Source organism: Leptinotarsa decemlineata, unplaced genomic scaffold, assembly GCF_025532065.1.
Source record: "Leptinotarsa decemlineata unplaced genomic scaffold, Ldec_3_MD MMD2_tig00026354_RagTag_RagTag, whole genome shotgun sequence".
NCBI lineage: Eukaryota > Metazoa > Arthropoda > Insecta > Coleoptera > Chrysomelidae > Leptinotarsa > Leptinotarsa decemlineata.
This window is the reverse complement of record NW_027412702.1, coordinates 16,441,646-16,455,512: the sequence shown is the minus strand read 5'-3', so window position 1 is coordinate 16,455,512 and position 13,867 is coordinate 16,441,646. Positions and strand designations below refer to the sequence as shown.

The following is a 13,867-nucleotide window of genomic DNA, read 5'->3' as shown; positions in this document are numbered from 1 at the left end:
CTTTCACCGATATATGATTCTCCGCACTCACAGGGTATACATCAGTAAATGCAATTCTTGGAATCGCAGTTCGCGTTTGGTGGCCTGGTTTTTGTGTTGCTGCTACGGATAGTATTCCCAGATCCGATGGCATTCTTGGACCCCATTCTTCTTATCCTTTTCGACAATCCTCTGATGTAGGAAAATGCAATTACTGGTTGTGGTGGCTTCTCTTCCTTGTGAGGCTCCTGATGTCTTCCAACCAAAGTTCGATCTGCTATCATTTTGGAGTAACCATTCCGTTGAAAATCATTCGTGATGATGCCTACTTCCTTTTCGAGACCCTCCTTTGTATTACAGAGCCCGAATGCACAGTCTACTGGAGTCTCGATTATTCCATTTTTAGTCGATTGATGGTAGTTGGATTCCTGGTTCAGATACTGTCCCGTGTGAGTGGATTTTCGGTATACAGATGTTCCCCATTCAGTGTCGGTCCTTTTCACCAATACGTTTAAGAATGGCAATTCGTTGTGGACTTCCTTCTCCATTGTGAAATTGATGGAAGGACTTACGTTGTTGATGTGCTTCAGGAAGGTGTCTAGTTCTGCATTCTCATGGTCCCATATTATGAAGGTGTCGTCCACGTATCTCAACCAGACTAGGGGATTCTTGTGGGCTTCTTCAATGGCCAGAGTTTCAAACCACTCCATATATATGTTGGCTATAACCGGTCAAAGTGGCGATCCCATCGGCAGTCCCTCATCTTGCGTAAATAATTCGTCCTTCAGTTGGAAGTAGCAGTTTCGTACACAGCATCCTCGTAGTTCCATGATTACTTGTATCGTTCAGGTCCCCATCTTCGGATAGCTTCCTTTGTATAATTTGAAGTGCTTTTTGACAGGAACGTTGGTGTAGAGGCTTTCCACGTCAAAACTGATCAGTTGATCCTGCTCTTTGGCTTCGATTGCCCCTAGTAGTTCGACAAAATGCCTTGAATTTATATCATATCACACAATGGAACACTGACCTGATGAAATGCAATACCAAGTTTCTCAGTATGTGCAACATGCCAATGGAAGTCAACTATAGCTCAAGTGAATAAACAGCTCAATTTGGGGTACTGTGCTATTTGTCAATCAAAATCTCTATACATCGGAATACAGTTTCTGAATCACATCTACTATAACCTCGCTGTGTGGAATTGTATCCACAAGAAATTGAATGTTTGTGCCCCAAAGGAATATGCTCTTGGTTTTCAAATTAGAAGGAATTATAAGGTCTATTGAGCAAAATATATTCATTCAACTGGTAACAGTTTTCATCTCCGTCATTTGCAATACGTTGATTTTGATGGGAAATTTTTTGTTAAAGTAATAGAATTCTAATCAGTAATTTTTGGAATTTTTTTCTTGCGCTAATTCCAAAAATAACTTTTTGATTTTTAAACGGTTGTCACTAGAATTTTCATATTGTTTGTTCGAATGATTTCAATCTGTTCATGAATGGAAAAGTAATGACAATTCGAAAATGCACATAAACATGTTTTATTTGATTTGGCTGAGAGTTTGATTGACTACATTCATTCAAGAAACACTTCGATGTGAGATTTTCACTAAGCAGTTTTACAAAAACGCAACACGTATGTCGCCATACTGTGGCTTATTTTCTTAATTTTTTCATAATTCAATAAACTATCAGTTTTCATGAAATCTACATTCTCGTTGAATATGTTGAAAAGTGTCAATCACGAAGAAGCATTTTTGCAGGTGTTTTTTTTAACCAAATGTTAGGTTGTATCACTTTGAATATGTATGCCTAGGATGGCAATAATGAAATTATTTAGTGAATTGAAATAACGAAATTACTTGGAAAATATACCTCTTCTCATCTCCTACAACAATAAACGTTATTATATTTAGCTGGCAATTGAACGATTAATTACATAATAGTCGTAACAAATAGCAATTAACTGACATTACAAAATAAACAAGATATTATAAAACTGTTGATCTGATTCCACCATTTGGCAAAGAAAATTAGGGAATAAATCTTTTGGAATGTAGTGAATCACTTGATGAATGAAGTATTGAATAAAACTTGAATTGAAAACTAATAACCGACTGATGAAAATAAGATGTTTTGCTTGACTTTTCAGTGAAAGGAGTTTATTTACTTTGTATTCTTCAATACAGATTGAACGAGTATCAGCAGAAGTTTCATCTGGATTGGAGTAGTACGATGAGAATGATACATATATATTTATGGATTCTACTTTCGTGTTACCACTATCCTAGAAAAATCATAACTTTGAAGCTCAGCTGGAGAAGAAAGCCTTTTCATTCAGTTCAAAATATTTGGAAATGGTTGCTTCTTTATCATTATGTAAAGCTCTTCTTCTCTCCAAAATGCTCATTCTGTGTTAATACAATTCACACTTCACAATCAGTCCATCTAGTTTCTCATTCATTTTCCGAAAACATGTGTGTATGACAGAATATTACTGGATGAAGTCTGTGAAGTCATCAGGAATTCGAACCTCCTTCTCTGTATGGTACGAAACCATAAGAGAGCAGGGAATGTAATATTTCTCTTTATAGCAGCAGTCTGAGCGGCTGATGATTTGGTTCAGTTTTCGACACTGAATGAGGTGACCACTGCTTTGTCACGAGTAGCATCCAGCAAAAAACACATATAAAAGTCGTAGAGATCACTGCAATCCTACGGCAACACAAGGATAAGCGGATCGTGTTCACCATCATTGAAGACCTCGGTTAATTAAAGCACCTCAGCTCAAGTAGAGAACTGAGGGGTTCATAATGGCCTTTCAACTGTCTTCAACATTTTAGTCTACCGCAGTCGGATATAGAGGTTGATGACTGGAATCCTACCGCACTTGCTGTCCAGTATGTACGATGTCAGAATATATCAACAGACTTAACGCGGTCCTAATAGATCTTCATTTCCAAGTACGGCTCTTTTACGGTATTGCCGAGACACCGACGAATATTGAATTCGTTGTGGGAAAATAGAAGTGTCCAATTCATTGGAACTATTCATTTCTGACTCTCGAGCTCATATAAGCTGATGAATCTCAGGTAGTTCTTCTTGACGACAGCAAGACAATATTGGTGACGCTTCGAGTGAGACGAATATAGTCCGAAAGGAGGAGAGAAAGCAGATAAAATATCAAGAATTTTTCTTCGCAGACACTATCCCGACGACTCTGTTATAATTATTAGAGTCCTTGGTGGAGACATGCACTTTTTACTGATTAATTTCAAGGTCATGCCGGCTTGCCGCATTGGGGCTGAAATTTTAGCCGGACAAATGTAGTCAAAAACATGGCTCATCGTATCTGCTTGAGGCATATTATGCTCGGACCACCACCTCACGGTGGGGATACTGGTAATCGGTTGATATTGCTGGTGCGTCTGTCTAGATGTGTCGGAGCTTTGGGAATCGGACCCGACCATTTTGATCTCCAGTATGACCTCCAGTATGATTCATAAGTTTTTTTTGACAGAAGAATAGATCTTATTGACCAATCCTGTGTAAATAAGTGATACTATATAGAATTTGAAACGTATAAGAAATGTATATTTCCATTTCAATACCACTTTTGTGAAACGAGTCATCTTTTGTCTCAAAATTGGCCTCAATTTTAGCAAAAACCTCTTCATTCGAGCAATATTTCTCATCGGCGAAGTTCAATTCATGAAGGTTTGTCATTGTTTTGATTGCCTTTATTGCAATTTCGTCCTTCGAACGTTCCAATCACGCTATATAATATCCACTGTATTTCCTTCTCAACGAATATTACACCATGCACATCCCAAAATACCAAGGCCATAACCTTTTCAGCTGATTATTGATCTTTTGAGGTTCACCAGTTGCTCTCACCTCAGATGATGATTTTCTTGATTCCGGAGTGGAGTGATGAATCCATGTTTCATGTATTATCACAAATCGATGCGAAAATTCCGGTTCATTATGCTTAAACATGGCCAAATACTGCTCAGAAACATCAAGACGTTCTTGTTTTTATTTCGGTTTAAAAACAGCTTGCTTATAATCAAATGCTCATGCAATATGAAGACAACGCTTTCTTTTGATATCTTCACAATGTCAGGTAACTCCACGATTTCATGGATTTTTTATGTTTTTCGGTGTTACTGCCTCATTTTGGCGTTCACTGTGTTCTGCATCATCGGTCTCTCCACATTTGAAGTCAGCAAACCAACATTTAACTATTGTTTCTGATGGAGCGAAGTCCTTTTCAAGGCATTGCTTCGGTTGAAAGGTATTTTTCCCATCAAAAAGAAGTGTAAAATTGAAACGAGAAATTGTTTGCCACTCTTAGCACAATAATTCACAAACTTATGAGTAGAATATCATGAAATTTCAACAACCTTAACTGAAAAAGTGGTGAATGCAATAAGACTAGTGCCATCTATGTGTTAGGCTCAAGACTTCTCAGCTTATGTGGTATACAGTTCTCCGTGTTAAAAATAAATGTTGATATGAATTCCAAAACCAAGAGGAGAGTCAGAAAAGACCGCACATATTGTAAGAATACTGTAAGTTGATGCGAATGCCGAATAGAACTCATTAATCAGTTTGATTCCATCTCAAAATTCTACTTCAGCCCACTGATCAGAAAAAATGTTAGTGCAAGTTATTGGACAACCTATACTCACCTTGACATTTATTTTCATTATTCTTTATGAAAATTATTGCCAAATAACACAGGTCAACGATGAAAAAACTATTTCATTTAAAACAACTTATTATACTGTTTTCTAGGGTGCTCACTTCAAATATGACCCTTGTTAAGCCGTATCACCTACCATTTTTTCACATTTGCACATCAATATATTACAATTATTACAGAATTCATCTTTGAAACCACAATGACCATACATGAGAAAGAAGCATGGGTATCATTCAATCAAGTAGTTACAAAATTCTTAGGAAATGCAAAATACCCAGAATATCGTACCATTGTAGTTAACATGTTGAAGAATTTTAAGAAACTAGGATGTTTGATGAGCCTGAAAGTCCACTTTTTGAACAGTCATCTTGATTACTACCCGGAAAATTTGGGAGATGTTCGTGAAGAGCAGGGTGAGAGTTCTCACCAAGATATTGAATTGATGGAAAAACGTTATCAGGGCCGCCGGAACTGCTACTGAACTGAACTACTGTTGGTCACTTCACCGTGAAGCTCAACAAGCGACTCATCGCAGGAAAAGCTACACAAGAAACTTCAAAGAAAAAAGACTAGTGAAACCTACATTACAACACTGTATCATTATTTCAGGTAACCTACTGTAAATAAAAACCATGATGGTGATTTAACATAGTGTTTCATTAATTTTACCATATACCGTACAGATTTTAAATTATATAATAAAATTCAATTTCTCAAAAACTATGAGTGATACAGAAAAACTAAGACCAGATTTGGATTCAACACACAAAAATCTATAAAAATCAGCTATTGAAGTAAACAAAGTTTTCGAAAACATTTCTTTTGTTGGCCTGTGTAATTCGTCCAAACTATAATAGGGTCTATCGGAGAGTGAAACTTCAATTGCCTTTCCTGAATTACGTAGGCCTTTCTATACATTTAACGTCGTTTGCCAGATGATTGAATATTTCAGAGCGTTGTGAATTAGTGAACTTTCAGTAAGTGGCAAGGTGGGTAATAGGTAGTCCAAAATCGAGAGTGTGAAAAGGGGAACAGTAAGAAGAGAGTAGAGAAAATTTCTCTCCATGGTTGTTCACCAAACAAGCTGTTTCCAATATGAAAAATTTTGTTTGCACTGAATACAGACCTACTTGTGATGCACTGTTTGGTGTCATTATGAATATTATTGGAGTTTTATCCCAACACCAAACCGTTATTTGCAACACCTCAACACGTGTTTCAAGAGGAAGATTAAACTTCACGTGTTTCAATCACTTGGTGATTGGTGTCGAGATGTTAAAAATAACAGTTTGGTGTTGTGATAGAACTCCGGTAATATTTATTCAGAATAAATAACGCATGAATTTTTTTGTAACACAATCATAGGGAGTTCTGTGTTTATGCTTCAAAAGTGGGTTCTAGAACATACATTACAGAATGAGACTTCATATCTGAAATGAGAGTCTAATAATGAATAATGAACGGTTTCAGTTGCAGAAAATCATAATTCTGATAACGGTTGCACATATATTGTCATGAAGTTTGATTATTGAAATGAAACACTCCGTACAAAAATATAATTGGAACTAAATTAGACTTGATTTTTGTCATCTTGAATCAGTGTTTATTCGATTCCCAATTCCTTTGAATGAAAACTACATTTTTGTTGTATAGTTTAGTGATCATTTAAAATTCTTCACAATCATGATAAAGTACCTGAAGACAGTTCCACGTAGATATGGAAAACAAATTTTCCCCGATTAGGAACTCTTATCGCTGAACAGCTAACAAATGATTCTATAAGAATATTGGATATCTCAATTTACGATTGGCAATAAGTCATTCCCAACTATACCCGGTAGACTTCAAACTCATCACAGACTCTCCCTAGTCGCGATCATTCTCTCTGAAAAACCATCACACTGAATAAGGACTTAACTCCTGAGAGCCCGGCAACTCCATAAACCAGAGAAGTGCGTGATATTTTTGTTTTATTCCTCTATTGAGTAAGTTTTAAGACTCGTAAGCTTTTCGGGTTGGACCCGAAGAAGTTAAAAACTTTTATATGGCCAGAAAATAGTTAATGTGGCTTCCAGTTATCCCCATGTTCCCATTACGTTTCTCAGAGGGATCCCTGTATCAATGAGACTTCAGGAGGTTTATTGAATATTGAAACGGGAAAAGTTTTGCTCGCCGTCTTTCGAGATTATATTCAAGTATGCCGTTTTGTATTGCCTATAGAATATATTGAAACACATAAGGGTCAGTTTCCTCACTACCTCCAGTTCAATATTCATGTAAGAAAAGGTTTTTCAAATACTGTCATTATACAAGGAGTAGAGTATTAGTTTTTATGGAACTGTATATTAATGTTGGAGAAATTCATGTATTCGTGTTAAGAATCACACGTTGAAAGGTAAGACCTCGTTAATCCTTAGCTCGCACAAGTTTCGTCTTCTGAGGGTTGTCTTTCGTAGGGTGCGACAGCTGGTTAACAGAAAAACAGATTTTAATCAGATTTGCAAAAATACTTTGTCATAAATTCGGATCTTCCACTCCAATTAACTTAATGACAGGTGGTAAGAGTGTAATCAATCCCCCGGTGTAATCAAAAGGGGTAAGTGATTGAAGCACTTCTTATAAAAATATCTTCATGAAAGTGAATCCCCATTTCACTCAATCTCTGATCAGTGGATGCTCTGCTGTTTCATTATTTTCTAAACAGAGGCGACACACACTGTCTTCCGACAGTCCAAGTCTCTGCATATGATGATTCAAATGATAGTGACCTGTAAGAAGGCCTGTTAGACATCGTAGTTCATTAGTCCAACATCTGTTTGGTATCAAGAGGCAAGTCCTGAAAGAAGTCCATAAATCTTCTTGCCATCCAGGTGTTCAAAGTTTGTTTGGCAAAGTCTACAGCGATGCCAATGAGACAGGTTCTGGTCCGATAAAGCTGCTTGCAGATCAGTGGACGTTGAACGGTATGATTGAAAAAAAAATTATAATGATGTGGATAATGTACTGAAAACTGAAAAATTATTCGGAAGGTCCTAGGTTTCTCAAGGTCTAAGCACTACACGAAAATCCTAAGGCACTCTGAGAGGGCTCAAATTCAATTGGAAAGGTGTTCTCAAGAAGTTTATTCCACACAAAAGCAGTTCAGCAGTTCTCCAAATGGAAGAGTTCCTGAACAGTGGAGTTCGAAGTGTACTGAGTTGAACTTCGAAACGATGAGCAGTCACAGTCCGTCGCGTATTTCTGAAATTTCTGACCGCTCTTGGTAGAATCAAATGTGCCGAGTCACTCGAACACGTCCCGTGAAGCATCTACAAGAGAGAGAGAAATCTACAACCTTTCTTCGATGTTCCAGTAATGTTCGTGTCATCAATCAGACGGATGGCTCTTTTCTGGATGGAATCCAGCAGCTTCAGGATATGCATATCTTGAATTGGCATATTTTTCAAAGTGTAATACTATCCTACTAGTCAAGCCCTGTCTTTTCATACACATATTGAGGTAATTGTGGAACAATATGTTATTTACAATCAACAATATTGAAATATCACACTTTAATAGATTTGTTCACATATACATGAAAACATGTATAACATTTATATTCATACATACGAGCAAACACATTTTCATTTACTATCAAGAAATTGTTTGATACTATAGTAACATTTGTCTTGCAAATATACTTCCAATTTTGATTTGAAGAAGTTTTTATTCCGTTGCTCTCTCAGTTTTACGGAAAGATGATTGAAAAACTTTGTACCTCTATATGAGGGGCTTTTTTCATAGAATGATCAGCTGTGTGCAGGAATTCTGATAAGGTCTCCGTTTCTAGTTGGGTAACCATGGCAATGAGAAACTGTTTGATACATCTTATTATGTTGCATAAATAACATTATACATTTGAAAACATAAATACATGGAACTGTTGAAATTTTATAATTTTGAAAATATGGTCGACACGATTCATCTGGTTTTAGATTGAAAATGAGTCGAATAATTCTTTTTTGGGAAACAAATATTCTGTTTGAGTTACTGGAGCATCCCCAGATGTTGATGTTATAGGATATGTTGCAGTAGATTAGAGCATGATATACATTGATGAGTTGATTGGTATTGAACATATTTTTTAATCGCAATATAGCATAGTAAACTGTGATCACTTTTTTGCTTATGGCATCAATGTTATTTTCCCAAAACATTCCAGTATCTATATAAGTTCCAAGGAATTTCGTAACTTCAGAAAGATGAACAGTGCTATTTTTGACAACCACTTGAATATCAGTCACAGATCTCCACCTAGAATGGAAATGCATACATACTGTTTTCTCTGCATTCACTATCGAAAAATTCCTTTCACACCAATTCATGAATTTTTCTGCTGAATTATTTAGTTTTTTTCTGTAAGTCTTCAGGAATATCTGCATCAATGGCCAATGTAGTATCATCAGCATAGAGAACTACTGAATTTGAACTGATATAGTCAGGTAGATGGTTTATGAATAACAAAAAATAAGCGGCCCCAAGATCGATCCCTGAGGAACCCTCTGGTCCATCTCATAATATTCAGATGTATGCACTCCGATAACTGATATTTTTCTGAAGGGCATGTATGACATCATCCATGACAAAAAATTTCCACGAAAACCAAGGAAATATAATTAACTTCAGATTATCTCCAGATCAATAATATCTAATGCCTTCGATAAGTCGAAGAAAAGTGCTCCCACATATTTCATTTCATCTGGTGAATAGTATATACAGTGTCACCGATAAAGTCCGCATCAAATGGGAAACTTTTTTATTTATCGTTTTATGTGAAATTTGATTCTGGCAGTAGATTTTGCTTAAGAAATGATGTCAAATGGCGTCTACAAAATAGGTCACGTGATTTCCTTAATCTGTCAAAATTGACATTTAAAAAAAGAAACATCGAAAAATGACATTATTCTTCAAAATATCCAAAAATATCAAAGGATAAAAACATTTTCTTTTGTAATTTTATACCCACACAATAAGTTTCAAACCCATAATAAGTATTTTATATTTTCACTATTTTTCCGCACTCCTGCTTTTTCTACTTATCAAAATTTAAGCACACCTGTACTAAATCATTTATTTTAACTAAACTCGTCACCGAATTTCTTTTTTTGTAATATAATAATATTTTAAGAGCCTCTTTGATGTTAAAAACAAATTTTGAAAAATAAAAGTTGTCAAACTTGATGCAAAGTTCATCTAGTTTCAACGGGGCTTTCAAAACTATACAGTACTTGAGTTTTTTAATGAGCAAATGGCCTCACAATATGAATTAGAACAAAACGGAACATTAGGAAACATCATTTCGTGATTCTTGAAGCCCATTCAATAAAAGAAAAAAACTCATAGTATTTACATTTACCTACTCCGCTAACAACACTAATTTATAAAAACTGGGTAGGCTGTGAAAAAATATGAAACTACATAATGTGTTTTAGAAAACGTCACTGTCACTGAATAAATTAATGCCCGTTAGTTCAATGTAATGTATGAAAATTAAAATAATATGTTATCTTTACAAGAAAAAATTGAAATTGTGCTAATTCGTGGTAAAAACACATTGCATCGACAAGTGGCTGATATTTTTAACGCAAGACATCCTGGTAGACATGTACAGCAATCCACTGTAAGTAGGATTTAAAAAAAAATTAAACTGACTGGTTCAGTTGAAAATACTTTTAAAAAACGTCATAATCCATCACGCAATAATGATGAGGTTCAGTTGGCTGTCTGCCTGGATGTTATCGAACAGGGAAAATCAAGTATTACCAATATTGTAGATAGAACTGGCGTTAAAAGAGAAAGCGTAAGAGCAATTTTACATAAAAATAAATTCAAACCCTACAAATCCAAATTTATAAATACCTTAAAGGAAAGAGATTTCGATGTTCGACTAGATTTCTTCTTCTGGTACCAATGAGAAGTAGAATTAAACAGAAAATTTCCTTACAAAATCCTATGGACCGACGAAGCTACCTTCACATCAAACGGCGTAGTCAGTTCCCAGAATTGTAGGTGGTGGGCTCAGGAAAATCCTCATTTTGTGATAGAATGTCGGGACCAATATTCATTTAAAACAAATGTGTGGTGCGGTGTTTTAAATAATCAGGTAATGGGACCATTCTTTTTTAGACACAATTTAACTTCTCAGGATTATTTGCAATTTCTAAATACTGAGATCAGTGATATAGTGGACAATATGCCGGTTGAAATAAGACACAGTCTGTGGTATCAATGTGACGGGGCTCCTATTCATAGTTCAAGACAAGTCAAAGAGAAACTATTAGAAATGTTTAGGGGCAAAGTTATTGGGCGAAATATGGAGCAAATATGGCCGCCTAGGTTGCCAGATTTAACCCCACTAGATTTTTTCTTGTGGGGTTACTTAAAACAAATCGTTTATAAACAAAGACCTTTTCGTGACGTGAATCACCTAGAAACTGTTATTAGAAACTCTATTTTAAACATAAACCCTGTGAGTATCAGCAACTCAATAAAAGATGTATCAAGAAGGACAATTATCTGCATAGAACGCGATGGAAGACATACAGAAATGTAGTGTATTTAATGTCGTGAGTCTTTTTTTTCGTGTTTTTTTGCTATTAGGTATAGGTACATGTTTATTTTCAGTTCCTTTTAATTAAGATTAAATTCCACTGTATTGTTTCCTAATGTTCTGTTGTTGTTTCCTAATGTTCCGTTTTGTTCTAATTCATATTGTGAGGCCATTTGCTCATTAAAAAACTCAAGTACTGTATAGTTTGGAAAGCCCCGTTGAAACTAGATGAACTTTGCATCAAGTTTGACAACTTTTATTTTTCAAAATTTGTTTTTAACATCAAAGAGGCTCTTAAAATATTATTATAAAACGAAAAATTAAAAAAGTTTCCTATTTGACGCGGACTTTATCGGTGACACTGTATATTTGAAATAATTGTACGAAGCATTTTCGGTCGACTTACCTTGACAGAAACCATGCTGATATTTTGACAGTATTCAGAATTTGGATAAAAATTAGTACATTTTATTATGAACACATCTTTCAAATACCTTCCCGATAATGGTGGGAATTGTTATGGGTCGAAAGTAACACATACTGGAGGGGTCGCCTTTTTTGAAAATAGGGCTTACTACTCCAATTTTGAGAAAATCGGGGAAAACCTAGGATTTATAATGTGTGCTAATGGTTTGGCGATATATTGAGCAATTTATTTAATGATCTTCGTTGAGATTCATTCTATTACGACAGAATTGGTGTTTTTCAATGAGTTAATCGCATCTATGACATGACAATCTAATACAGGAGAGAAATTAAATGTTTCACTTTTATACATTGTGGTATAATTATAGTGTAGAAACAATTCGTTCAAGCCAGTCTCAACTCCCTACACTGTAGGGAGTTGAGACTGGCCTATTAGAAAACACACCTATTAGAAAACAACCACTCCCCTACTCCAACGCCCTTCGTGGTATTAGCCAGGGGAGTAGTTGTTTCCTGTTAGGTGTCAGTCCATTAACCTACAGTATAGGGAGTTGAGACTGGCCTGAACGGATTGTTTCTTTGGATGATTTGATTTATAGCCAGTCTTCGACTATGCCCACTGACTATATGTGGAAAGTTCGAATATGCACTTTTGGGTATGTCCTTGAGCTCTCTGAGCAATTCGGTTTTTATCTTCTCATTCACAAAAAGCCGTTCTTTCATGGGTTTCTTGAAACTTTGGAGCAGGAAAAAGTCGCAGGGGACCAAATCTGGTGAAGATGGTTTCTAAAGCATGATTATGATGGTGTTTGAGCAAAACCTTGACATTTGATCAAACTTGTCATGCTTTGTTTTTTCTTGGCTCTCCTGAGCTATTCCATTGAAACGATTCAACTTCGATTTTGATTTGATAATTGGTCACCTATTATGACCCTTTCGAGCAAATATGGATCGCTGTTGACAGTCAACAATTCCTTAGCGATGCTCATACTACGGAGCGTACCATCTAACCCGTACTAGGAATCGATTTTTAAATTTTAAAACATCGTTGATAAATAACCCACACACGTTTCGACTTCTGAGGATTGTCATCAATAAGGAAGTGATAGGTGTTTGCGAAAAATAATCACTTGAAGACACGTACTAGCTGCCAAAATGCCTGATACTGAAACCATTTAACTTTCTAACATTATTTATAGGGCACCTTTTTTCTTCTTTGAATTGTGGTTTTCACTTCTACCCAAATATGAAATTATGTCGATGAGAGCTAATGTGAAATCAGTCTTGCCTACGAAAAGCCTTCTATTTTTGTAGGTATCTTATAAACTTATATCGATATGACACTCAAATATGTCGAGTTTTGCAACACTCAGTGTGTTTCCCTGAAAACTCTGTGTTTGTGTGGATACCGAAATGGAATCATGAAAACATTTGAGAATAGGTCATCTTATTCTTCAACAAATATCATTTCCTTTGCTAATCAGTATTGCGTTTTTTATTAACCTGCAATAACATTGAAAAAACAGCTAAAAATAATGACTTCTTCATCAAAAATGAATAATAACCAAAAGTTGAAAACGATCCAAGATTGGAAAATATATTTCAATTTGATAATGAATGTTTCAAAAATCAACTGGCAAGCTTGACAGACTAAGAAAAAAGTGCATGTTGAAAAATGAGTTGAATGTATTGCCAGTACATTTATTTTCATTATTTTCTTAGGCGTTTTATACAAAAACACCTTTTTAATTTCCAGATCTCACAGTAACTTACGACTGAATCTATCTCACAATCAATTACCGTACGCCAATGGCGGCAGTGGTACCAGACATATGTCGAGATCGAGCCGAGACCAAAGTACGCAAACACCAGAGAATATCGCCAAAGAAACGAGAAACTTCAAACTCAGATCATTGAAGTTGCAGCTGAATCACACAACATCTAATTTCACCAACTTCCGGTAAGTATCACCTACACAGACAATACTCGTAGATCTCTCATACGAATAACATATTTCGAGCTTGATCAGAACTCTTCTTTGAAGACAGATTCATCACATATTCACGAGTTTTTTCATTGGTATTCATGGAGTTTCCAAAACAAATTTTCAAAAATCGAGACATCAAATCAGAAGTGGTTTATCCATTTAAAACTAGTAGTGG

General features: G+C 35.7%; 1 protein-coding gene across 3 annotated transcripts in view; it reads left to right on the top strand.

The window, feature by feature from the left end:
• Positions 1–13,867, top strand: part of 5-HT2A (5-hydroxytryptamine receptor 2A) — a 391,848-nt gene that overhangs the window by 343,177 nt on the left and 34,804 nt on the right. For all 3 annotated transcript variants that reach the window (XM_074184568.1, XM_074184567.1, XM_074184569.1), the window contains exon 5: positions 13,462–13,665. In XM_074184568.1, the coding sequence (XP_074040669.1) occupies positions 13,462–13,665 (204 nt within the window). The remainder of the gene's footprint in view (positions 1–13,461; positions 13,666–13,867) is intronic.